The following is a 26,386-nucleotide window of genomic DNA, read 5'->3' as shown; positions in this document are numbered from 1 at the left end:
GTTGACCTGGAATTCACTATGTAGTCTCAGGGTGGCCTCGAACTCATGGTGATCCTCCTACCTCTGCCTCCCAAGTGCTGGGATTAAAGGCATGCACCACCATGCCAGGCTCCCCCTAACTTTTTAACTGTGTTTTTTTAAATTGTGCAGCATAACACTGTTTTCCTGACTTTAAAGCTTCAAGGCTTTAATTGAGTGGCCATTAGGAGAGACACAGGAAGCCACAAAGAAAGGAGTCACATGTACTTCCAGTCAGGGCTGTCCACCCCTCACTGGATCAGGTAGGCAGGGGAAACTATCTCAGGAGGTGGGCCTCCTTTGAGGGTATGTGGTAGGGTTAAACCCTGGATTAGATGCTGGACCGTATGATCTCTGAGGTGCCATCTAAACTCCAAGGCTCTATGATTCCATAATTTCCCTAAAAACCTATTTTGATACTGACAAGGTCTAGCCAATGTCATTTTCTTTTTTCAAAATGTAGAGAGAATAATGAATTTTTCTCAATTAACTGAATAAGCTTCCTTGACATGGGTTAGATGGATTTTAAGTCCAGGACAGAATCCCTCTAAACCAGGAATTCTCTGGCTGTCCATCTGAGCCTGCGGACTGGTTGGCAGTGTGCGGTCCATTAGTCCTTTGCCTCAGTCAATTAGAAAAAGTAGCACAATGGGTCAGTGGCCAGATTTAGATAAATTATCAGTATTTTTCCATAAAATAAGGTTCCATCAGGGTTCAAGAGGTGATTCGTGGGCTGAAGAGATGGCTTAGCAGTTAAGGCATTTGCCTGCAAAGCCAAAGGACCCAGGTTCAATTCCCCAGGATCCAGATAAGCCAGATGCCAAGGGGGTAGATGCATCTGGAGTTCCTTTGCAGTGGCTGAAAGCCCTGGCTACCCATTTTTTCTCTCTCAAATAATAAAAATAATTATTTTTAAAAAGCGGTAATTCACTGATGTCATTCAATATTACCTGTACCAGAATAATATAAAATGATAGCTAGACATCACCATTGAAGGCTATGGGTTGGTATTAGCCATTGCCCACAGAAGAAGGATCCTTAGCACACCAGAGCCTATTGTTGTGTCCAAGGGCTGGTAGATCTGCCTATATGCAGGATGTCTTTGTATTTAGTGCTGTAGAAAAAGGCTTTAGACATATTGAAGAATACGAGATCGAAATTGGCTGGGCAGCTTAGGGGAAGAACTCCCATAGTTACTGAGTGAAGGGAGAGTCTTTGAGCCTATCAGAACAGAGAGTTTTCCCTTATCTCTTTCTTTTCTTTATAATTAAGATTGTACCAGAGTTATCCTTTCTGGTGAGATTACATCCTTTCCTGGAGAATTTAGATTCCTGGGAAGATTGCTCTGTCTCCCAGGAACCAGGCCCCCTTATCTAGAAGACTGGAGGACCTGGTTTTTCTTTCCCTAAATGAATTCCCTTTCCCATAGGAATCAGAGTCACCTCTGGAGATGCCCTGCTGTCTCACAGGAACCCCTGCCTTCTTGCAAGTTCTAATACACTCTTTCTAAATTTCACCATCCTGTGAAAGTCATTCATTGAATTCATAAGGCAGGCATCCAGAGGCCACTGGCTGAGTGGAAGCTCTGTGTGACCATGACCTTCTGCACCCCAGTTCTTGAGTTATTGCCCACCTAAATGCATAAAGAGGCTCTGACACTCCCAAAGACAGGCTGAAATTCCTGAATCTGTATCGTTCTATCTGTTCTAGATCAGGGACATGTGTGTTACATGTCTCATTCTGTTCACCATTGCTATAAGGACACCAATCTCAAGATGAAACCCTTTAGAGTCAAAGTTGATTCTACTTGGAATGGGGTTGTGTGGGTTAAATGTAAGAGAAGATTGACTAACGGTTTATTTCTTAATGTGTCAATAATCCTTAAGTGTGGATTTAAGTAGCTTGTGATGCAGAAAGCCTTCCCTTCCCCACACCCTCTACCTTGAGATAGATTAGACTCCATTGCCATGTACTGCATAGGACTCTGCTTCCCTGACCACATGGAATTGTAGTTACTTCTAACATCGTCTGCCTTCCATCTATATTATCAACCTTGTGAGTGTGGAAACGATTTCTAACTGGGAATCATTGCACTTCTACTTAATACCTTGCATATGCCTGGCACATGGAAATGTTTGATAAGGCAGATGGATGGAGGGAGGGAGGAAGGAAGGGAGGAATGGATGGATGCATGAAATACCACATGAGTCAAATGCCTCATGGATGTGGCCAGTCTCAAATCAGGAACTTTTGTTTTAAAATGTGTGCAACATACTTCCCTTTCAAATAAACATGAACATTAATTAAAAGTCAGCTAAGGCAGAGGAGATGGCTCAGCTATTAAGGAGCTTGCCTGCAAAGTCTAGGGTCCCGAGTTTGATTCCCCAGTACCAATGTAAAGCCTGATCATCTGGAGTTTGTTTGCAAACTCACTCTCTCTGCCTCTTTCTCTCTCTCAAATAAATAGGTTTTTTTTTTGTTTGTTTTTTTACAAAAAGAAAGGTCAGCTAATGTATTTTAGAAATACTCTTACCTAAAGCGTAGTCCCTTCGAGGAACACTTGGAGGTGCTTTGACTTTAAGCCTGTAGACAATAATCAGTAGACCAAGGTTCAGTGGGTAGGACAACTATTGCCAAAGCTCATAATATAGAGATAAAAGCTAGGCAACTAATAAAAGAAGTTCCTCTTTTGGACCACAACACTGAGGGGTTTAGGGGTTGTAAACGTAATGAAGCCGGCACCTGAAGTTCCCATTCCCTCCCCTGCATCTCCCAGCGCACACTGTGGCTGTGACTTGGTAACTGAGTGGCACAGGGGCTTTGGGATGCCAGGAGACTAGTTCATACTGAGTTTGAGGTCCAAGGAAAACCAGCGCTGGTTGGTTGATAGGAAGGTAAGAAGTTGAATTGTATTTTAATGGTTCACAAATGCTTAAAAAAACAGGACAAAAATAGCTAGCATAAGTACTTTGGGGGCTGGAGAGATGGTTTAGTGGTTAAAGCACTTGCCTGTGAAGCAAAAAAATCCTGGTTTAATTCTGCAGGACCCACATAATCCAGATGCACAAGGTGGCACATGTGTCTGCAGTTTGTTTGCAGCAGCTGAAGGCCCTGGCACATCCATTCTCTCTCTCTCTCTTTTTCTTTTCCTCTTTATCTCAAATAAATAAATAAATAAAAATAAAATAATAAGTACTTTGCTTGTAGGTTTAACTGAAATTATTTTGTACCATTTAAAAACACGACAGATGGGCTCTGGGTTGTGGCTCAGAGGCAGAGTGCTTGGCTAGGAGGCATGAGGCCCTAGGGTTAATCTCCAGCACTGTAAAAATCATACACACACACACACACACACACACACACACAAATAAAAAACCTCAGAACAAAGCAAAAAGCCATAAAAATAGGAAAGGTCTGTCTCAAGAATAAGGTTTTCAGGGCTGGAGAGATGGTTCAGTGGTTAAGGTGCTTGTCTACAAAACCTAACAACCCCATGGCATGTGTTTGGAGTTTGTTACCAGCAGCTGGAGGCCCTGGTGTGCCCATTCTCTCTGGCTGTTTCTCTTCTCTCTATCACTCCCCTTTTGCAAATAAATAAATATTTTTTTAAAAAGAATAAGGTTTCAGTAAATTATTACTTTTAATAATAATTACCCAATCTACTAAAGAATGATTTGCTTACTGAAAATAAAATGCATATAAATAAAACATCCAGTAACCTTTAACAGCTAAAATAAATATCCTTCTATAAAGTAGTATATGGGGTAAAATTACATGTAATATTTTTTATTGAAAATCTTTTTTTTAATTTTTATTTATTTATTTGAGAATGACAGAGAGAGAAGGAGGTAGATAGGGAGAGAAAGAATGGGCACACCAGGGCTTCCAGCCTCTGCAAACGAACTCCAGATGCGTGCGCCCCCTTGTGCATCTGGCTAACTTGGGTCCTGGGGAATTGAGCCTCGAACCTGGGTCCTTAGGCTTCACAGGTGAGCACTTAACCACTAAGCCATCTCTCCAGCCCTACATATAATATTTTAAAAGCATTATAGAAGTTCATAGGAGTTCATGTTTTATTTTTAAAAAATCCTCACAAACCAGAATTATAAATTTAAGAAATACCATATTATATGCATGGAAATTCTTTTTCTACCATAGGCTCTCATATCTATTATTCCATCCAATTCTTATCACAAGCCAACAATTCTTGCCAAGATAAACCTATGATGAAGTAGGGAAAGAGATTGTCTAAGGGACTGTTGGGAACAGAAACAAAAATGAAACTGGGTCTGATGCCCAGGTTGACTCATGTAATAGTAAAATTTCAAAACACACAAGCCAACTATTGTCATCATTTCATAAAAGAAAAGAAAGGCTGTTTTTACAGCCCAAGTCATCTTGGAATAGAGGACAAACTTAACAATGGTGCTGACCACAGGCCAGAAATCAAAGGAATATTGTGAACATAATTAAAAGTTGGCAGCTATACATCAACCCAACACTTCACAGATCTTTTGGCCTGAAGCCATGGACTGGTGAAAACTTAGTCAGTCTTGCATAAAGGAACCAGTGTGTTCAACTGTATCTCCTCCTTTCAAGGGAGAACCTGTTGTCTGGAACTCCACTGCAGGCCACTTTAAGTAACGTGCTTTTGCCTTTACCCATAATGATCATGGTGGCCATATTTTCCAGAAAATTTTGATTATATAATATATTGCTCCAAAAAATGGTGTGCCAATTAAAAATCAAACACATAAAAAAATCCACCATATACAGTTCGTAATACATTTATGGTAGGCTACCAACCAGCACTTGAAAAAAGAATATGGTTTATTTTTATGTACTAATAAAGAAAGATGTCCATAGTAAAGCATTAATAAAAAGCAATGGAGCAAGCTGAGAGAATAGTACATATTACATGATGCCATTCACAGTGAAAATGTCTGTGAGTACAGGTATGTACAAATGTATAATGTGCTGGGTGTGGTGGGGCACACCTTTAATTCCAACACTTGGGAGGCAGAGGTAGGAGGATCACAATGAGTTTCAGGCCACCCTGAGAGTGCGGAAGTGAATTCCAAGTCAGCCTGGGCTAGAGTGAGACCCTACCTTGAAAAAAAAAGTACAATGTTAGAGTATGCATATATATGGAGATTTTATATATATATCAATCACTTGGCACACCATCTGTTTCTGAGGAGTAGGTTAAGGTGGGGATATGAGGAAGTAAATAATTCTGATATACAGTTCTAAATTTTTGATTTTTTAGTGGTGGTTCTGTGTTGCATTAATCAAAACAAACAAACAAACAAAAAACCCCCAAACTTTGGAGCTGGGCATGGTGGCGCATGCCTTTAATCTCAGCACTTGGGAGGTAGAGATAGGAAGTTCCCTGTGAGTTCAAGGTCACCCTGAGACTACATAGTGAATTCCAGGTCATCCTGGGCTAGAGTGAGACCCTAACATCAAAAAAAAATTTTTAACAAAACACTTTCTCTTGACTTAGATCATGAGTGGAAAATATAACTATATGCAATTTATGTGTGTTGTAGGGGAGGGGCTGGGAGTTGAACTCAGGTTTTGCACATGCTAAGCAAGCTCTGTTAACAGACTTAGCAACCCTAAGAAGTTGGGACTTGAGGTGTATGCCACTACACCAGCCTAATTTCTATTCTCTTTCTAGAATTTGTGCATAGGAAAATCTTGGATTCTACTTTTCTTTTTCCAAGGTTATTGAAAACATGCCTTTAAAGCACTCATTGAAAAAGCAGACAGTTAAAATGTAGATAACAGATATGGTGTCCCCAAAGAAGTCAGAGCAGAGTTTTGTTGAGTTTCTGAATTTATCTGTGTGTCCCTGGACTCTTTGTTTTGGAGCCGTATTTTCTGTTTTGACATTTCCTGGGCACCTTGAAGCAGCTGTACCTCACCTCTTTGCAGTGAGAAAGAAAGTCCAGGTTCCCTGAGTACCAGCCCCTCGTGAACCTTGCTTCCCAGCTGGACCTAGCCACCACGGCTCCTGCCACCAGTGTGAAAGGGTGACAGAGGACGCTGTCTCCCTCTATTTCTTTTACTTAGCACAGGCTGATTTGCTTAGTACAAATAATACTCCAACTTACTTTTTGATTTTATTCATTATTCCACCTTCGTTGTTCTTAATATCATGGACCATCTTCTGAAGCTGCCTGTAAGAAACAAAATTAAACATAAGTATTAACAGGCTGGTTTTTTGAGAAAAACCTTCTACCCTTCTCAAATAAAAAGGGAAAAAAAATCCCTACAGCAAAGTCTTCAAACACTGTGAGTTATACTGTGTCCAATTATGTTGACCATTTGAAAGTTACCGTTCGTGTTTGCCTCCAAAGAAACTTCAAAATCTTACAGACCAGTGAGTCTCACATTTAATTTCCTCTGGCTCCACAGGGAACATAACCAGCAGCTGGTCCTGCCTCCCATGTTTCTGATTGGGTCGATGTGATGGGGTAGGATGGATAATTAGTGTTCTAACCAGCTCCCAGGTGGTGCTGATGCTCTTGGGCAGGATCCAGCCTTGGACTGAACTATGATAGATAGTACCTTTCCCTTTGGGCTTTGTAGTCATACCCAAGTACAGCAAAACCTCTTTTTAAAATTATTTTTATTAATTACTTTTGTATTCAGCAAATACAGTCAGTTTGGTACCATTATTAGGCTCATCTGTGAGGCAAAGTGAAGTCCTTATTGGCCCAATGCAGGTTTCAACAAGCTGAGTGGTTGATTTGGCAACATAAAGTGAATATGTGCTTTGCTAGAATAGAGAGAATTGGTGCACCAGGGCCTCAGCCACTGATTGAACTCTAGATGCTTACACCTCACCTTTGTGCATCTGGCTAACTGGGGATCTGGAGCATTGAACATGGGTCCCTAGGCTTCTCAGGCAAGTGCCCTAACTGGCAAGCCATCTCTCCAGCCCTAGACTTGTTTCTTTATGAGACCTGAAAAAATGAATTCATTTATCTGGCATGTATGTGCACACACATAAATGAACACCATATGCTCGCACCACTTTTTGTGTCTGGCTCATGTGGGAATTGAACTTAGGTGGGCAGGGCTCTGTGAACATGTGCTTTAACCCCATCCTTTTCTGGAAATCTTGACTTGTCTTTGTACCAATTTAGATTGCCCAAGGCCTGAATGTCTTAGTCAGATTCTCTCTTTATGAGATGCAGTTTGCAAAGTCTAAAGACAGAGATATGGTGAGTATGCCCCTGATATTGCATGGCAGCCAAAAGGCACTGGACCTGCTTGGGACACAGCCCACAACCGGGATGATTTTGCATTCCTAATACATGTGCTAACACACACTAACAGAAATAGCAATGCTGGATACTCTAACTTCAATGGCTAAGGACTGGAGACATAGCTCAGTAATAGGAGCACTTTCCTAGCATGAATACGGCCCAGGATTTCATATCCAGTATTGGAAAAATTCCTGGGTTTTCGAATGTAGCTCAGTGGTAGAACCCTTGCCTAGCGTGCCCTGGGTTTAATCCCCAGCATTGCAGGAAAAAAAAATTTTTTTTTCTCTTTCTTTTTAAGTCACAGGTAAATAGTAGACAGTAGCTAGTGGTTTGAATTAGATGTCCTCTATACACTCATGTATTGTGAATGCTTGGTTCTCCAGTTGATGGCAGTTTGGGAGGTGGCACCTTGCTGAAGGAGGTGTGCTGCTACAGGAGGACCTGGAGGCTTATTGTCCTTCGCTTGCTGGTGTTAGTTTGGCTCACTCTCCTGCCGCTGTCTACATTTGCTGTTGAGAGATGATGTCCACCCTCTGCCCATGCAGCTTTTCCCCGGCCATCACAGAGCTTCCCCTCAAGACCGTAAGCTAACATAAATCCTTTCCTCTCTCCCCACCTGCTTTTGTGTCCCAGCAAGGAGAAGGTTAAACACAACAACACATATGCAACTTTTACTTTTATTAAAGTATGATAGAGGGGCTGGAGAGATTGCTTAGTGGTTAAGGTGCTTGCTTGCAAAGCCCAACAACCCTGGTTAGATTTCTCAGGACCCCAAGTAAAGCCAGATGCACAAGGTGACACATGTGTCTGGAGTTCATTTGCAGTGGCTAGAGTCCCTCTCTCGCTCTATCTACCTCTTTCTTCAAATAAATAAATACATAAATTAAGAAAATAAAATCTTCATTCATCAACCTTTTCTCATCTCTCTCTCTCCTTCCACCTCCCTCAGTCATTGATACACTACTCTACCCTCAACATTCATGATAGCAACTTTTGTATATTCCATATGAGAAGACCATGTAGTATTTTCCCTTTTCTTTTTATTTGGTTATTTGAGAGAAAGAATAGACACAGTAGAGCCTCTAGCTGCTGCAAATGAACTCTAGATGCATGTGCCACCTTATGCATCTGGCTTACCAGGGTCCTGGGCAGGCAAAGTGTCTTAACTGCTAAGTCAATTCTCCAGCCAATATTTTTTTAATTACTTATTTACATATATGTGTACACCAGGGTCTCTTGAAGCTGCAAACAAACACCAGACACATATGCCACTTTTTGCATCCAGCTTTATGTGGGTGCTAAGGAATTGAATCCAGGCTGACAAGCTTTATAAGCAAGTTCCTTTAACCACTGAGTCATCTTCCCAGCCTGAGTATTTGCTTTTGTGTCTGACTTATTTCATTTAACACAGTGACCTCTAGTTACATCCACATTGTTAGAAATGACAGGACTTGGCCTGGAGAGATGGCAAGGGGCTAAGGTGCTTGCCTGCAAAACCTAATGACCAGAGTTCGAGTACCCAGTACCCAGGTAAAGCCAAATGTGCAAGGTGGCACATGTGTCTGGAGTTCGTTTGCGGTGGCTTAGAGGACCTGGTGTGCCCATTCTCTCTCTGTGTGTCTGTCTCTGCTTGCACATAAATAAATAATAAAAATTTTAGAAAAGAAATAACAAGACTGAAGTGCTTTTAATGGCCAAGTAGTATTTCACCCTATGTATATGTCACATTTTATTTATCTACTCATCAGCTGATGCTGGGGTTGTTTCCAACACTTTCTCTTATGAATAGTGTTGCAATAAACATGGAATGCAACTGTCTCTTTGACATACTGGCTTCATTTCCATTGGATATTCACTCTGTAATGGGATTGTTGGCTTGATCATATGGTGGTTCTATTTTTAATTTTTTGAGGAAACTTCATAGTATTATCCATATATTAGATGGTAAATTACTCTCCCACCAATAGTGTCTAAGGGTTCCCTTTGTCCCACATCCTTGCCAGCATTTGTTTCTTGTGTCCTTCTAATAATAACCATCCTAACTGGAGTGTGCGAGATAATACCTCATTGTAGCTTTGACTTTATTTTCCTTGATATGTGCTGATACTGAACATTTTTTTTTCATGTACCTGTTGGCTGGTTGCATATCTTTTTTTGAGTATAGTCTGTTTAGGTCTACTGTCCATTTTCAAATTGGACTATTAGATCTTTTGCTATTGAGTTGTTTGAGTTCTTTTTAGATAGTAACCCTTTGACAAATGTACAATTTACAAATATTTTCTTCCATTCTGCAGGTTGTCTCATCCCTCTGCTGACTATTCTCTTTCCTGTGCAGAAGCTCTGTGGAGGGGTATAATCCCATTTGTCTATTTTTGCTTTTGTTTCCTGTGCCTTTGGGTCCTTTCTGAGAAAATATATTCATTCATCTCAACCAGTCCTGGGCCTTGATTATATCTTCACTGCTTCTGGAGTTCATGACAGAAATTGGCAGATGACCAGGACACCCAAGCTTGAGGGAGGAGAGGGACCAAGTACCGGAGGAGCCCTGCAGAAGCAGTGCTATGTGGGAGAACATGCCGGATGTCTGGCCTTTGGGGCCTTAGACCAGAAACCTTGGCCCAGAGGGATGCAGGGGAGAGGGGGAAACCACAATCTCTGAGTCCTTCCTGTTTCATCACACCCAGTCTTTCTCCCAGGTCACCTTCTAAGACACAGTAGGATACGACCTAAGGATTCTCTATATTTGTTTATTAAGACTCAGGTTGCTGGGCCTGTTGATCTTGCATTTTAATAAACTTCCCAGCACGTGTGATTGTTAGGTTATGACTCTGAAAGCCATTGTTGAAAGCACCAGGTCATAATGGCCTATACTTACAATCCCAGCACTAAGGGGGTGGAGGCAGAAGGATGGCTACACAGGAATATCATATTAAAAAAAGAACAAATACCAAGCAGAACAGGGCAGGGCAGGGCAGAGCAAGGCAAAACCAAACCAAACAGAAAGACCGGACCAGTTTTTCTCCTGGGATATGCTTAACCATGAAGAGCAAAAGAGAAAACTTTTGAACCTCCAGAGCATCTTACCTGTCCATTATTTCCCAGAAGACCACTGATGATAAATCTTACAGACTTTATGATGAGAGGCCACTCCTGTCCCCAGAAGGATGAGACGTCTTGGGGAAGGCAGCAGAACAGAGGATGTGGCCAGATTGCCAAATAGTAGTCCAAAAAACTCATACTTAGCAAAATTATTTTCCATCTTTTTTGTTGTTGTTGTTGTTGTTTCGAGGTATGGTCTCACTCTGGTCCAGGCTGACCTGGAATTCATTATGTAGTCTCAGGGTGGCCTCGAACTCTCAGTGATCCTCCTAACCTCTGCCTCCTGAATGCTGGGAATAAAGGCATGTGCCACCATGCCTGGCTTTATTTTCCATCATTTTTATTAAATATAAGAGATAAAGGCTGGAGAGACAGTTTAGTGGTTAAGGCACCTGCCTGCAAAGCCAAAGGACCCAGTTTCAATTCCCCAAGAGCCACGTAAGCCATCTGTACAAGGTGACACATGCATGTGGAGTTCATTTTCAGTGACTGGATGCCCTGGCATGCCCATTCTCTCTCTCTCTCTCTCTCGCTGTCTCTTCCTCTCACTCTCAAATAAATAAATAATAAAGTGTTTAAAACTATTTTAAAAATATTAGAGATAATTTACAAGATATTAGCACCTGCTAGAAGTATATTTTTATTTATTTTATATTTTGAATATTTTTGTCTATTTGAGAGAGTGAGAGAGATCGTTTGGGTATGCCAGGACCTCTTGCCAAACCAACTTCAGATTCATGTGCCACTTTGTGCATCTGGCTTTACATGGCTACTGGGGAACTGAACTCAGGCCAAAAGGCTTTGTCAGCAAGTGCTTTTGACCACTGAACAGCTTCCCCTGTCCAGAAGTACATTTTTAAAAGTAGGAATAAAAAAAAAACAAACAAAAAAATTTAAAAAGCTGGACATGGTGGCCCATGCCTTTATTCCCAGCACTTGGGAGGCAGAGGTAGATGGATCACTGTGAGTTCAAGGCCAGCCTGGGACTGCAGGGAGCGTTCCCGTTCAGCCTGGGCTAGAGTGAGACCCTACCTCAAAAAAAAAAAAAAAAAAAAAAAAGGCGGGGGGCATAACAGAGATCAGTTTCTTGCTTTTCTTTTAGTCCTTCGGCATGCTCACAGAGGATCATGCAAAGGTGGGACTTAGTATTTTGGCTTTTCTCCAACCTCTGTCTTCCTAGAAGACACTGAATCAGAGAAAAGCCCTCTATTATCTGTACCTGGGGATGGATTAGACAGGGTCTCAGAAGATAGCAACTCTCTGCAAACGAAGAGCAGGTGAGTCCTTCCTACTTCACCCTTGCATCTCAGCCTTGGACCAGTTCTTGTGTTTCATCCCTTTGGGATCTGTGGAGAGGGCCTTGTGCCCAAAAGCAAGCTTAAACCTTCTCCAGCTGGGAAGTCTGTACCAGGCAGCGTAATCCTCCAATCCCTAACGTAAGGGGCTCTCTGGGCCTTTCCTGGGCATCTTGTCTTGTCTTGCCATCCTCCCCTCCTTCCTTCCTTTCTTTTTGCATGTGTGTATGCACATGCAGATGGGCATCCCGTATTTATCCCGGCACAGGCCCGAGAATGTAGGGTGTCCTCCTATCGTTTATCTGTGTAGTTCTTTCCTTGAGAGGGGCGCAATTCAACTTGCAGCCGTTGTCCTTCAGTGAGCCCCTGGGGTTACAGATGTGTTTGGCCATGCCTAGCATTTTACTTGGGCTCTGAGGAGTAGAATTTGGCATTCTTGTACCTAAGGGGCAAGCGCTCTTAACTGCTGAGCCATGTCCCCAGCCTTGCTGTTTCCTTTTTCTAAAACTCAAACTTCAACAGGCTTCGCCCTTCTTCAAAAGCTAGTGCCATCAGCCCAGCGTTGACTGAACCAAGCCTGACATTTTCATCTTGTCCCAGCGCCATCGGGTCTCATCTGTCTGTTGTTATTCTACTTCTTGCTACAAAGGGAGGCTTTAAGTTTCTTCCATTTTAAGCTTTTTTTTTTTTTTTTTGAGGTAGGGTTTCATTCTAACCAAGGCTGACCTGGAATTCACTATGTAGTCTCAGGGTGGTCTCCAATTTACAGTGATCCTCCTACCTCTGCCTCCTGAGTCCTGGGATTAAAGGTGTGCACCACCGCGCCTGGTTCCATTTTAAACTTATTTTAAAAATAAAAACAATCTAATTCTCACTAGGTCTGCTGATTATTTGAAGTCCTCTTTTTTGAGTGTTTAAATGGTTTAATTTTATTGACTTTAGACTTCCTTTAAGATGTTACATATCATTTTTATAGCACTTAGTTTGTTTTTGCATAGCTGGGGATTGAACTAAGGGTTTTGTACATGCTAGACAGGTGCTTTGCCAACAGAGCCTATATTTTAGGTTTGAATACATTTTAATACAAATTTATTTTAGAAAATTTAAAATTGCCAGTAAGAAATGGTAAAAAGAAGCTGGAGAGATGGCTTAGTAGTTAAGGCATTTGCCTGGAAAGCCAAAGGACCCCAGTTCGATTCCCTGGACCCATGTAAGCCAGACGCACAAGGGGGCACATGCATCTGGAATTTGCTTGCAGTGGCTGGAGGCCCTGGCACACCCATCCTCTCTCTACCTCTTTCTCTCAACTAAATAAATTTTTTAAATCTAAAAAAAAAAAAACAGAAATAGAAAGAAACTACAGCATGTAATGTAATTTGGTGCCTTTGGGTCTTTAGTCTTGAAACTCCTGGTCTTTCTGTGATATATCTTGTTCTCTCTTTCTTTCTCTCTGATTCTTTATCTCAAAAACAGCAAGAACAGCATGCAGAAAGTACAAAAGCTGAGAGGTGAAATCTTCTGGGATGTTTGGGGTCTAGGGAGAAATGGAGTAGCAGGAGTGAGGGCTGTTGCTGAAGTGGTGGGATCAAAGGGTTGGGGGCAGGTGGCAAGAGCCTTTTTAGTCTAAAGGCCAACAAAATAGGTCTGTAGACAGTGAGGGCCCCCCAGAGATCTTCCCTTGGGTAGAAGACAGGAGAGGGCCTGGTCGGGGGACACTGATGGCCAGGTGATCAGTGTGGAGACAACTCTCCTGGGTCCAAGCCTGAGCTCATGACAATGAGGTAGCAAAAACAATGGAATAACATGAGTTCTTTCCTGGACTAAGGTTAATAGCTCTCAAAAAGGACATTGTGGTGGCTGGAGAGATGGGTTAGCAGTCAAGGTGCCTGCCTGCCAAAGCCAAAGGACCCAGGTTTGATTCCCCAGGACCCACGTAAGCCAGATGCACAAGGTGGCACATGCATCTGGAGTTTGTTTGCAGTGGCTAGAGACCATGGAGCATTCTCTCTCTCTCTCTCTTGCTTTCTTTTCTCCCTCCTTGTAAGTAAAATTGTAAAAAATAAAAACCTAAAAATATTTTATTTATTTGAAAGAGAGACAGAGAAAGAGGCAGACAGAGAGAGAAGTGAAATCATCTGGGACATTTGGGGTCTAGTGAAAAATGGAGTAGCAGGAATGAGAGCTATTGCCGGAGCCTGCAGCCACTAAAAACGAACTCCAGATGCATGTACCCCCTGGTGCATCTGGCTTATGGGGGTTCTGGGGAATCGAACCTGGGGCCTTAGTCTTCACAAGCAAGCACCTCAACCTGCTAAGCCTTCTCTCCAGCCCTAAACCATCTTTCCAGCCCTAAAAATTTTTCTTTTAAAAAAGAAGGAGGGCTATAGAGAAGGCTTAGCAGGTTGAGGTGCTTGCCTGTGAAGGCTAAGGCCCCAGGTTCGATTCCCCAGAACCCCCATAAGCCAGATGTGTCAGGGGGTGCATGCATCTCGAGTTTGTTTGCAGTGGCTACAGGTTCTGGCATGCCCAATCTCTCTCTCTCTCTCTCTCTAATAAATAAATTTTAAAAAAGAAAGAGTCTGGGGGATTCTCTGAGTTATATATATGTTCCTTATAGGTGATTTACCTTAAAGCAGAGTCCACTCTTCAATGGTCCCGTTGTTTGCATTTTGCAGAATTTCTTTGATGGCCAGTCCCCTTCCTCCACATTTTACACAGCCCTGTCTGGGTCTGGCCTCACTTCCTCATGCCCACTTCCTCTGGCCTGACTTTCCTGTGGCATTACTGGTGTTATATTTAGATCCATAATTTCAGCATCCAAGTCAGCTTTCTTCTAAAGAAGCCTATGGAGGGGCTGGCACTGATGTTTTAGCAGTTCCTTCCATGACAAAATAGCTGAGTAAGCCCCCTAAGGTTTAGTGAATGTCCCTAACCATTTTACAAATAAGGCCCAGAAAGATCAAAAGGCTATTTTAGACCATCTAGTTCTGAAACTCAGGTCACTAATGTTGCCTATAATTAAACTTATAGAAATGCAGAAGTGACAAGAGTATGTTTTGAGCTAATCTCTTTTTGCCCCAGTGGAAGAATTAAGTTCCAGGGCAATTTGGCAAGTGCAAAAGGTTAATTTAGTTGTAGATTACCTCATCTCTTCTGATCATGCCTTATCCCTTCCCTGTCCCCACCTGGCTCAGGTCTCCTGCCAGAGATATGTGGTCCAAAGGCAGAAAGGTAACTGAACCTTCCCTGGCTACATCCCCAAGCCCCGAGAATAGCCCAAACCCAACCAGACACTCCTGAGAGACTGTCTAGCACAGGCCAATGGTCAGCCTTGGAGAATCAAGAATAGCAGTAACTCCAGCATCATTTATATGTTATACATCAGGCACTTTGCATTTCTCATGTTTCACCCTCACAATCTCCCTCTGGGGCACATGTCATTATTATGCCATTTATTACTCTGATAGGAAAATTCTTAGCCATTTTTATGTCTATAGTTCAGTAGATTTCAGAATATTCACATGGTTGTGGATATCCCCATTTATAGAGATCACAACATTTGGTTAGAGAAGTTAAGGAATTTTTCCAGTTCTATCACTGGTAGATGAGTGCAGTGATATTCAAAATCATGTGTGGCTCCGGAGTCCTGTTTCAAGTGTTCCCTCTCCAGGGAAGGTGGCTGGCTTCTCTGATCAGCTTTCCATCTGTCCTTAGAGATGGTATCCAGTCCCTATACCAACCCAGAAATCTTACAGGGGATACATGTTTCCCTATCCCTGCCTTTTTTTATGGCTTCCAAGGTCAAACTTCTCGCTAGAAGGGAGCATGGGCTGTTAGGGTCTATCTTAGCTCTCAGGGAGAGGCGGAGAATAAAAGAGGAAGGGACAGATGGGAGTGGGAGGGGAAAGAGAGAGAGTGGCACAGCCAATGGCAGAAGGCGATGTGGTAGGACTTGCCGGGGTCTACAACATGCTCAAGAGCAAGGTGGCCAAGCAGAGCAGCAGGAAGGAAGCCGGTGTCACAGCTCCACAGCCTCAGCAGAAAGGCTCCCAGGGTCCAGAGTAGAGGCGCCATCCCCACCTGAAACACAGCTCCCCTCCACTGACCACTGAAAGCACTTTGCAAGTGTCTCCAGCAGGTCATACCTTACCCTTTCTTCCTCCCTCCCTCCTGTCCTTCTTCCCTCTATCCCTTCCCCTTCTTTCCCTGCTGAGAACTGCACATATTTGCCACTAGTAGTTGGTAAGTCTCAACCACTGAACTGTGTTATAAGCAAGACACCAACTGGGCTGACTTGGCACAATCAAGAGCACCTCACACTGAAACTTCTGAGCTGACCAGGAAACTATGCTATCCTAGCTTCAAAACGTTCTCAGAAAATTTGCCAATTGACGTGTGGCAGCAGAACTTGAGAAGGTCTTCCTCTCCCTCACTCCAGGGGCGGGAAGCACTTGGGACCTCCAGGGATGCAGCACCTTCCATTCTCTGAGCACACAAGAACCCTACTGATCCTGGTTCTCATTCACTTGTACTTCAGGAAAAGGTAGGAGAGGATGGGGGGAAAACCTCTTCATAGGACAGATTATAAAAATAACAATTCAATTAAAGAGGCTCTTGTGTCCACAGGAACAAGGGCACTTGAGTTTAGAAGGTCCCTACCCCAGTCCGGGACCCTCTCACCCAGCTCATTCATACCTGCTCACTGTTCCTACCTGGTGGAAGCTGGGTATCTCTCCTCTACCATCATAAAGCCAAAGGACCCAAGTTCAATGCCCCAGGACCCACGTACATACACAAGATGGTGCATGTGTCTGGAGTTCATTTGCAGTGGTTGGAGGCCTTGGCATGCCAATCCCACCCCCCCCCCCAGTAAATTTTTTAAAATGGATGCTTTTAAGTCTAGCCATTTGCAAAAAAGCAAGTGGCAAAGAAATTGGAAAATTCAGAAAACATTTTTCTAGGAAATAAAAGTGCTTTAAGAATTTGTACATGTCCTTCTTTCTACAAATTAGCCTAATGAGAAATAGAGGAGTAAAGATGACAAAAGTGTGTGTATGAAAACCTCATGATGAAGGCTGGGGAGGTGCTCAGTAGTTAAAGACGCTTGCTTGCAAAGCCTGCTGGTCTGGGTTTGATTCACCAGTACTCACATAAAGCCAGATGTACAAAGTAACACATGTGTCTGTAGTTCATTTACAGTGGCAGGAGGTCCTGAAGTATCCATGTTCATTCTTTTTCTACCCCCTCCCATACAAATAAAAAATAGCAATATTTTAAAAAGAAGAAAATTATATAATGAAGTAAAGTCATTGTCTACTTAATATATGCAAGCATTAAAATTTTTTTTTTTAGAGACAGCAAGAGTGAGAGAAAGAGAGAATTGGAACACCAGGGCCTCAGCCACTGAAATCAAACTCCAGATGCTTGTGCCACCTAGTACACATGTGTGACCTTGCGTTTGCCTCACCTTTGTGTGTGCCTCACCTTTGCGTGTCTGGCTTACATGGGATCAGGAGAGAGACAGAATATGGGTCCTCAGGCTTTGAGGCAAGTTCCTTAACCGCTAAGCCATCTCTGCAAACCACATAAAAATACATTGTACTAATATGTGTAAATCTCACAATGAAATCTATTGTTTTGTTCAATTTATATATGCTAACATAAACAGTAACTTAATGGGAAAAAAGAGAATCTTGTCTGTGGGTGCATGGTATCATACAGGTACTCTCATTCACCTGTCCAGGCACCTATTTCTGCAGCTTAACATAAAGATATTTTTAGAGTATAATGAGTAATTTTTAGGAATAATTTCTTCCCCTTGCTGAAAAAGTTTGACCTAGTTAAACTTTTTTTCTGGGCTCTGAGTTGAAAAGAGATATTTGGACTATCTTGTGTAAACAGGTGGGGCTGAAAGGAAGACTTGAAATTCTCAAAAAGCACCTAGAAATGTGTATTAAGAATGCATTTAAATAAAAATGTTGAAGCCTTATCTAACTGGGGAATCGAACCTGAGTCCTTTGGCTTTGCAGACAAGTGCTTTAACCACTAAGCCATCTCTCTAGCCCTAAATTCTTACTTTTTATATTTACTGTGACAACACACCTATCATATGTTATATGTTGTTAGTCTATAACATTATTTCTATTTTTCAGATGAAAGAACCAGACTAAAAGACTGTGAGCTAATTGGCACAGACCATGCGTTAGAGCCCAAGTCTGCCTGATTCCAACATTCATACTCTTTCCAACACAGCCAAACACCTTCCAGGGGTGCCTTGTAAATTACACTGTATTGATAGTAGATGCAACTCTGCTCTTTGTAATTATAACCTCCCTCAGACGTTATGAGCCACTGTGGAAGCATCCATTGTAAAACACAGGGCAGAGAGGCACCAAATGCACCTGCGTCAGCGTAGGATTCAAGTTTGGGCCTGGAAATATGCAATATCTTGAGTTACTCCTGAGTCTACAGGGCTTCACTGGAGTTTTTGACTAGCATGTTGGCTGCCTTTCGTTGTTTTGAAAATGGTTGTCTAGGAAAAGTATAGAACGTTCACTAAGCTAAATGAGATATTGGCCATAAATTACCCAGGGAGAGGGCAGAAAAGGGGGTGTGGTCTGCTTTCCCTCCTCCTGGCTGGTGACAGGGGGCTGAAGTCTCACAGTTGGCTTTACTGGAGTGAGGTTGCACACGTGACTTCACCTTTCTGGCCTCAGCTACGTTGCTTGATAAATAAAGAGACATGAGAAATAGCTTTGAGGGTCCTGGCAAGGTGGGACTTGTACCTCCCCCTGGTTACTACACAATGTAGGACATACAAGCTTGATGGCTTGGGGACACTTTGAAGGGCTGGAGAGATGACTGAATGGTTAAGGTGACTGCCTGTGAAGCCTAAGGGCCCAGGTTTGATTTTCCAGTACCCACATAAATCAGATGCACAAGGTGGCACATGTGTCTGGAGTTCATTTGCAGTGGTTAGAGGCCCTGGCATGCCCATTCTCTCCCTCTCTCTCTCTCTCTCTCTCTCTCTCTCTGCCTGTTGCTCTCTCAAAATAAATAAAAGGGGCTGGAGAGATGGAGCAGAGGTTAAGGCACTTGCCAACACTTGGACCTGCACTGGCTGCGTAATTCCTCAAGTCCAGTGTAAAATGAAAACAGCAGGCTTCTCATTTGAAGGTACTTAGACTATCAGGCTTGCAACAACAGAGCTAAACTGAGCAAAGAGCTCTTCTGTGCCACGGATGTGCACCCAGGAGGTGCAGGAGCCTAGCTGTGTGTGCTCCGCAGTGTATGAAAGAGTGACACATGGAGAAGGCGTGGAGTCCTCAGCTAAGCTTCAGGGAGATAAAGAGATTCCTGGGCGTTAAGAACCTTATTCAGGAAATTGCTCAGTGAAGAAGTGTGGCCCAGCAAGGGGTTTCTTGACGTCCACTAAGCTGGCTCCTTGCTTTTGAAACAAGAATTGACACTGGGCGTGGTGGCGCACACCTTTAATCCCAGCACTTGGGAGGCAGAGGTAGGAGGATCACCAAGAGTTTGAGGCCACCCTGAGACTACACAGTGAATTCCAGGCCTGGACTAGAGTGAAGCCCTACTTAAAAAAAAACAAAAAAAACAAAAGTGCTGGCCTGAGGGAAATGGCTTTCCTAGACCATTATGGTGTGAAAAGCTTATGAAAATATCAGGGTAAAAACAGCTGCTGCAGCCCACACATCTTCCCCAGCATGATGTGAACCAGCCATGCTGACCCTCACTGACCAGGTCCTTACCATGATGAGCCCTTTGAAATGGTTAGCAAAAATTAACCTCTCCTCCCGTAAATTTTCTGTCAGGTATTTCTGTCACAGCAATGAGAAAAATGGTGGATGGAGAACTGAAGAAGGAAAATATATCAATGATAAGGAGGCCTGACACACTGTCAAGAGCTGAGACTTCCCGGAAGAGGTTTCCATGGCAGCCAGACATTCCTGAGCCCTACACCAGCCGGCGCAGGAGCTGCTGCCCCCCAGCAGTGCTGGGGAGCTGAAAGTTCCCAGGGGGCTGACAATACCAGCCAGGGTCACTACGGGTTTCTCTCGCTGCCTTGGTCCAGAGGCTCACTTAGAGCAGAGCTGTAATTCGAGCCAGGCATCAGGGCCCATTTCTAGAGCAGAGGGTTTGTTAGTCTCTTACTTGTTCCCTCCAGCTGTATGCTTGGTCCTTGGGAACCTAGGAAACCCATCAAGACCATGGAATGAGAAAAGTAAGGCTAGCCAAGAGTTTAAACATCAATATCCAATAGAGCAACCAGAGAGAAGCAAGATCATCCCAAAGAAGCAAAATGTCACTCCTGCATGAACGAGAGAGGTGACAGCCGGATCACATGCTACAGTACAACACGCATGAACACAATCACAGTACGAGTCTACCTAAGGTTCCTAGAGGAATGAAGGGCAGTGAGGCAGAAAGTAGAATGGTGGTTTCCGTGGCCTGGGAAGACAGGTGAGGGGCAGTTAGAGTTTAGTACAGTTTCAGTTTCACAGGATGTTGAGTCCTGGAGATGGATGAGGTGATGGCTGCACAGTGTTACAAATGCACTTCGTGCTACTCTTAGAAATGGTTCAGTTGGAGAACTTTGTTATGTATATTTTGTCACACAAAATAATGGGAAGCCAACACACAAAAGCAAGGAGTCATTAGGCTGTAATCATAAACCAGAAACACCAATGTCTGACAGGGAGGCAAAAGTAGCGCCTGTGGCCACTATCTAGCCAAGCCAGAGTCTTAGTGAAATAGATTTAAAAAGTTCTCTTGGAACATTACGGGAGAGGAGGCAGAAAGATTGCAAGAGCCACAGGGTGTGAAGGTATCCATTGTCCCCGTTCCCCCACAATGACTGACTGCTGCTCTCATAACATAACCCCATGGTGAATACCAGTAACCCTAGTGAGGAGGGCCCTCACTGGAATGGGGGTGAGGGGAGGGAAAGGGAGCCAACACATGATTTTTCCATACAATAACATTTCTAATTAATACAAATTTAAATTTAAGAATAGGTTCCAGCTGGGCGTGGTGGCGCATACCTTTAATCCCAGTGCTCAGGAGGCAGAGGTAGGAGGATCACTGTGAGTTCAAGGCCACCCTGAGACTACATAATGAAGTCCAGGTCAGCCTGGGCCAGAGTGAAACTCTACCTCGAAAAACCAGAAAAGAAAAGAAAAAAGAATGGGTTCCTTTGTGGAGAGTCTGTCTTCAGCAGACAAGAATGTCACAGCCCCCTTGGCTCACAGGTAGGATCTAGGATCAGATACAAGCATCTGATTGTACAAAAGATAGCAGTGCCTGCAGGCCTCGATTCCTGACCTATCAAATCAGATACCCCATTTCCTGAGAACCTGATAAGATCGAAAGCAATTCAAATTGCTTTGTAATACAGCTGAAAACAACTCCTTTAAAAATTGCACCTTCAGTCTACACCCTTTAAATTCTCTCTAAATTAATCATGGTTATCCCACTTAACTGGTGCTGACTTCACTCTCCGTTGGAGAATCTGCTTCTCTTTTTCAGATGGGAGCTGGACCTGAAGAGACAAACGACCCAGGACATTCCACTCTGGCCCCAGTTGAAACCACAGAGGACCTGGGGAAATGAGTAAGAGTGCTGCTTTCTTAGTGAATCTGATATCGGTACAAGGGTGAAGGAGATAGACACTGAGGACATGCAACACCTACCAAACCAGAGATCCAGAGGCTCCTAACATCCCATCACTGAAGTAACACAGAGAAATGTAAAACACAAATCATGAGTCAACTGGGAAGTTATTAAAAATGCAAGTCCTTTTAGCCGGGTGTGGTGGCACACGCCTTTAATCCTAGCACTTGGGAGGCATAGGTAGGAGGATCACCATGAGTTTGAGGCCACCCTGAGACTACATAGTGAATTCCAGGTCAGCCTGAGCTACAGTGAGACCCTACCTCAAAAAACAAAAACAAAAACAAACAAAAAAACAGTCTTCATTTTTAAGTTAGTGTCCATGTGTCCATAACCTGAAAAGAATGAGTTTCAATGTGATTCAGGATTTTAAATTCTGAAATGTGCACATAGTGACCTGATCATAGGGATGTTTGCTATTGAAGACTTGAGAACCCAAGTCTGGCTTGAGTTTGTGATGATAAAAATGAAGAGGAAATAGTAGCTGAGAAGAACCTGAAAGATTTGGAGAATCCGTGAACTCCTGTCAACAGAGACACCTTCTTCATATGATGCCTCAGTGGGATCAAAACAGTGAGAATTGAACTTAGACATCACTGGAGTCACACACAACTTAGCCAACTTGTGGCCTCAGCAGAGCCTCTCCAGGTGAGCACCACCTGGGCGTCTTTCCTGTTTCCCTCATTTCCTTCCAACTCACACTGCCCTGCTTTCCCCGGTTCATTTTGCTTTCTTCTCTTCCTAGCTGTTCCTCCTACCTCCAGTCTCTTTCCAGCCCTGGGAACACTCCAGCATCAGGGTCATCTCTGTCCCTTCAAGCCTCTTCTATGGAAACTCACCATCTGTGTGTATGTTGGGGGCGGGCAGTGGTGGTGTTTTGTTTTGCTAAGAATTCTCCTTGAGAAGCCAGTCTGGGAGAGTATACAAATCATAGGAGCAAGTATGTTTTTAATTTTAAAATATTTATTATTTATTTATTTGCAAACAGAGAGAGAGAGAAGCAAGACAGACAGAATAGGTGTGCCTGGACCTCCAGCCACTTTAAATAAATTCCAGATGTATGCACCACTTTGTGTATCTGGTTTTACGTGGGCACTGGGGAGTCAAGCTTGGGTCGTTAGGTTTTGTAGATAAGTATCTTAACCACTGAGCTATTTCTCCGGCCTAGGAGCAAGTATTTCATCTATCTAGTTCTTACCATATCACATATTTATGCTTCCCCTACCCCACTGCCCCAACACAGGTCTCACTCTAGCCCAGGCTCACCTGGAACTTACACTGTTACCCTAGGCTGGCCTTGAACTCACACAGTGATCCTCCCACTTCAGCTGAGATTACAGGCATGTGCCACAATGCCCAGCTTCACGTGTTTACAGAAAATACCCAACATGGTGTTTTGAGTCTCCTGTGTTTACAATTTCATTTCTCTGAAAAGTTCCACATCAATCATGGGCATTTTACAAAAACAGGCCAATTCTGCATATACAACTTAGTAACCACGTGAGGAAAAATGTTCCTTTCCTCCAAGCAGACAAGTGTACCATGTGATCAGGTGCAGTGTAATTGAGGTTTTCTAGCCCATTGCCCATGGTTTCACGTCTTCTATCAACTACTCCATGACTAAGCTGGACCTTGTCCCAGAGAGAGGGATCATAAAATGATCTAAGTTCTATTACTTTCTCCACTTACATTCCCATCTGCCCTTGCTGAAGGTTAGGTTAGGGACCTTTGAAACCCTCTTGCTGTGTCAGAAAAGCCCTGACACCAAGACCTTGTTAGTTCCTTTGTCATGTCTTCCTACCTCTCAGCTTTGCCTTCTCACTTCTGTGTCCCAGGTCTAGGCCTACGGCTCCAGATGTTTGGGTTGCTTATGCGCAGTATTCCAGTATCCCCGCCTTCAGCTCTTCCATCCAGGCATCTCTAATATTACAACTGCTATCCAACTCCCATGCTAGATCCCTCACTGTCCTTTCCCAGCTGCCCCCACCCTACAAGACCAACTTATCAGGACCTTCTGGTCCCGCATGCCCTGCTCTGTAGCCTCTGTTGGGCAGAGCTCTACGCACCATGCCACAAGTGGGAGAGTGTGCCAGTCAGCTTCGGTGTTTCCTCCCTCCCAGCAGGTAACACTCTTCCGCCGGTTCTCCAGCTGCTTTTATCTGACCTGCCTCCAGAGCCCAGAGAGCCCAGTTCTCGAAGCTCTTCTTCATGGAGACCTCTCTGCTACTCCGGTTCTCTTCCCGTGCTCCCTCACAACTTCCAGCGCTTGCCTCCCTTCTGGTGAGGTGGGTAGAAGCCACGACCTAGAAGGCTGTGGAGCCGTCTCACCCCCACTGGTGTTGATGGCTCTGTGGCTCTCAGCGTGCTCTTGAAGTGGCTGACCAGCCCATGCTGCCTGTTGGTCCTGGGTCTGTAGTGCATGGCAAAGTGCCTCTGATCAAGCCCCCACTCTCCCCACCGATGGCGGAAGACCCATCCACTAACTGTGAAAGGCTCTCCTTCTGCCAGCTCCAAACATCACAAGTCTCCAGCTCCTAATTATTTTTGGTATTTTATCTGCTACACATGGCACACCCTCCCCCCATGAAAAGCTGAAGTTCCAGTTTACAGTTAAAATATCCGCCCTCCCTAAACATTTAGACAAGCCATGATACCATTACAGTGAGACAAGAAAGACCTAAAAAACCAAAATGTGGCAAGTTGTTTTTCCCGTTGCCTTATGTCCTCAGTCTACCACTGGCTCATTATCAGTGGGTTTTAAGTAGATAATTGTTGCACTGTCACAAGGACATTGGAAAGACAGATATAGTTCCCCCCAATTAGTTTATTACGATAAACACCCACAAAATAATGACAGCCAATAAAACCACAATGATTGCTACTGTCGTTAAAAGTCAGTAGTACTCCACATTGAAATGGGTGCAGACTCTATTTAGACAAACCCTTCCTTTGCAGTGTGTTGTATTCAGACTCTGAAAGCTGACTTTTGGTAGAATCTAGGCCCTCAGCTTTCCTATTTCATTGTAGGCCCACTTGCTCTGACACATTTCTTTACTTCCTCATAGCCACTGCCACCCACTGCCTTCAACGGGTACAGTATTCCAAGATATCAGTGTTCCCGAGAAGCTGCGAGAGCACTGGGCAGACAAAAAGAACAGGAGTTAATGAATCAGATGAGAAAAAAACCTTACCTTAGCTTCTGGCTGGCAGGGACAGTTATCTTATTAAGTTTGTCCATTCTTCTGTATAAAAGACACAAGCCAGTCCGGGGGAAATGTCAGGAGTTTCTGGGCCTTCCAGGGAGCAGCATTGTAGGCTTCTGGGCTCAAGGGCTCTAGCCTGGATCTGACTTGTGAGCGCAACCACAGGCTGCTGGCAAACACCCTGCACTGGGGAAGTAAAACTTGCTGGAGCACATCGTCCAGTTTCATGCCTCTACGTAATCATGTGATTCTGGTACTGAGCCAGCTAGGCTGATTACTGCGCATTGTGTAAACTTTCGTAGTGAAACCGATTGGGCATGCAAATTTCTTTCCAGCTGCTTTCTTTTACAATCAGGTTTGTTACCAGGTTGGAAGAAGCTTTTGGCTGGTCACCATTTCCTGTTTGTCCCAAACATTCACATAGCAGATGTTGACCTGTCACCAGCAACTTCCTGGGCTCAAGGAAAAGCCAAATAACCAATTGCATCTGAATGTCTCTTGGGACTTTTTGCTCATTTACATAAAGCCATGGATTAGCTTTTTCCACTTATAGAACTGTTACGTGAAATGGAATTTTTGTAGTGCAGTTCCGCCCTGACATATCAGAGTGGCAGGGCATGGCGTGATGAGTTTATCCAGAGACTTGAGTATCTTCCCTAAAGCTCTGTTTAAAATGGGATGGATGGGCTGGAGAGAGGGCTTAGCGGTTAAGCGCTTGCCTGTGAAGCCTAAGGACCCAGGTTTGAGGCTCGGTTCCCCAGATCCCACGTTAGCCAGATGCACAAGGGGGCGCACGCGTCTGGAGTTTGTTTGCAGAGGCTGGAAGCCCTGGCGTGCCTATTCTCTCTCTCTCCCTCTATCTGTCTTTCTCTCTGTGTCTGTCACTCTCAAATAAATAAATAAATAAATAAGTAAATAAATAAATATTAAAATGGGATGGATTCATTAACAAGGAGGGTCTAATGGGAGGGGTAGATCAAATTGAGCCTAAATAATGGTACCAAACTGCCTGTATTTAATGAAAAGAAAACTAATAAATTAAATTTAAAAAAAATAAATAAAATGGGATGGACATCACACAGGGGTCCTTCTAAAAGTGGAGCACCGTTCCCCTCCCTGTCTTTATCCTCTCCTGCCCTTGGCCACTACTGACTTGATTCTCTCATCAGAGTTAGTGACGTGGTAGACATGGGGACATCCCAAGCACAGAGATATGGGCACAGCTGAGGAGGGTACCCATCTAGACAGATCTATATCCTCCTGGAAGTCTTCACACTTCCTCTACCTGGCCTGAAGGCTCTCGAGTTATCTATCAGTTAGAGAGCACAAGACACTTTACAGTCAAGGAAAAAGAACACAAGAGGGACTATTCATTCCCTTTGTACCTGGACACACTTCCCTGCTGCTAGCCAGAATGCCCTGATCACCTCTGAACCGAGGTGAACATTTTGTGCATTATAAAGGGACCAGCCCTCTCCTGGCCCTAAAGAATGTACAAAGGAACAAAGAGAGCGCCCATTTATTCTCTCAAGACGGGTCCCATGCCTGGCTGAAGAGAGAGGGGGAAGGAGGAACAGACACTCGAGAAAGGTGAAGTAGAAATCATGATTGGATTTTTTCTCTCCTGGCCTCTTTGTTTAAACAGACGTCCTTCTCTTCTCTAGATCACTTCGAATATCCACATCCAAGCACCCCATCTGAGTTTCCAGTTCCACCCGATGCTCAGGAGCAGAATCTTTGAAGTTCCTGAAGGGTGGGGACTTCTGTGGGTAAGAGAGCAATCTTTCTTAAGAAAAGGGCA

The 26,386-nt window shown here is 43.7% G+C and overlaps 1 protein-coding gene across 2 annotated transcripts in view; it reads right to left on the bottom strand.

Moving 5' to 3' along the window:
• Nucleotides 1-24,763, bottom strand: part of Blnk (B cell linker) — a 69,006-nt gene extending 44,243 nt beyond the window's left edge. The window contains exons 1-3 of one of the 2 annotated variants that reach the window (XM_012951521.2): nucleotides 24,574-24,763; nucleotides 6,138-6,203; nucleotides 2,552-2,601 (exon numbers count right to left, since the gene is read on the bottom strand). In XM_012951521.2, the coding sequence (XP_012806975.2) occupies nucleotides 2,552-2,601; nucleotides 6,138-6,203; nucleotides 24,574-24,620 (163 nt within the window). In that variant the 5' untranslated portion in view covers nucleotides 24,621-24,763. The remainder of the gene's footprint in view (nucleotides 1-2,551; nucleotides 2,602-6,137; nucleotides 6,204-24,573) is intronic. The other variant, XM_045159511.1, reaches the window with a different exon arrangement.
• Between the last annotated feature and the right edge of the window lie 1,623 nt (nucleotides 24,764-26,386).

Source organism: Jaculus jaculus, chromosome 1 (genome assembly GCF_020740685.1).
Source record: "Jaculus jaculus isolate mJacJac1 chromosome 1, mJacJac1.mat.Y.cur, whole genome shotgun sequence".
In the NCBI taxonomy this organism is placed as follows: Eukaryota; Metazoa; Chordata; class Mammalia; order Rodentia; family Dipodidae; genus Jaculus; species Jaculus jaculus.
This window is presented reverse-complemented; position numbering and strand designations above follow the sequence as displayed.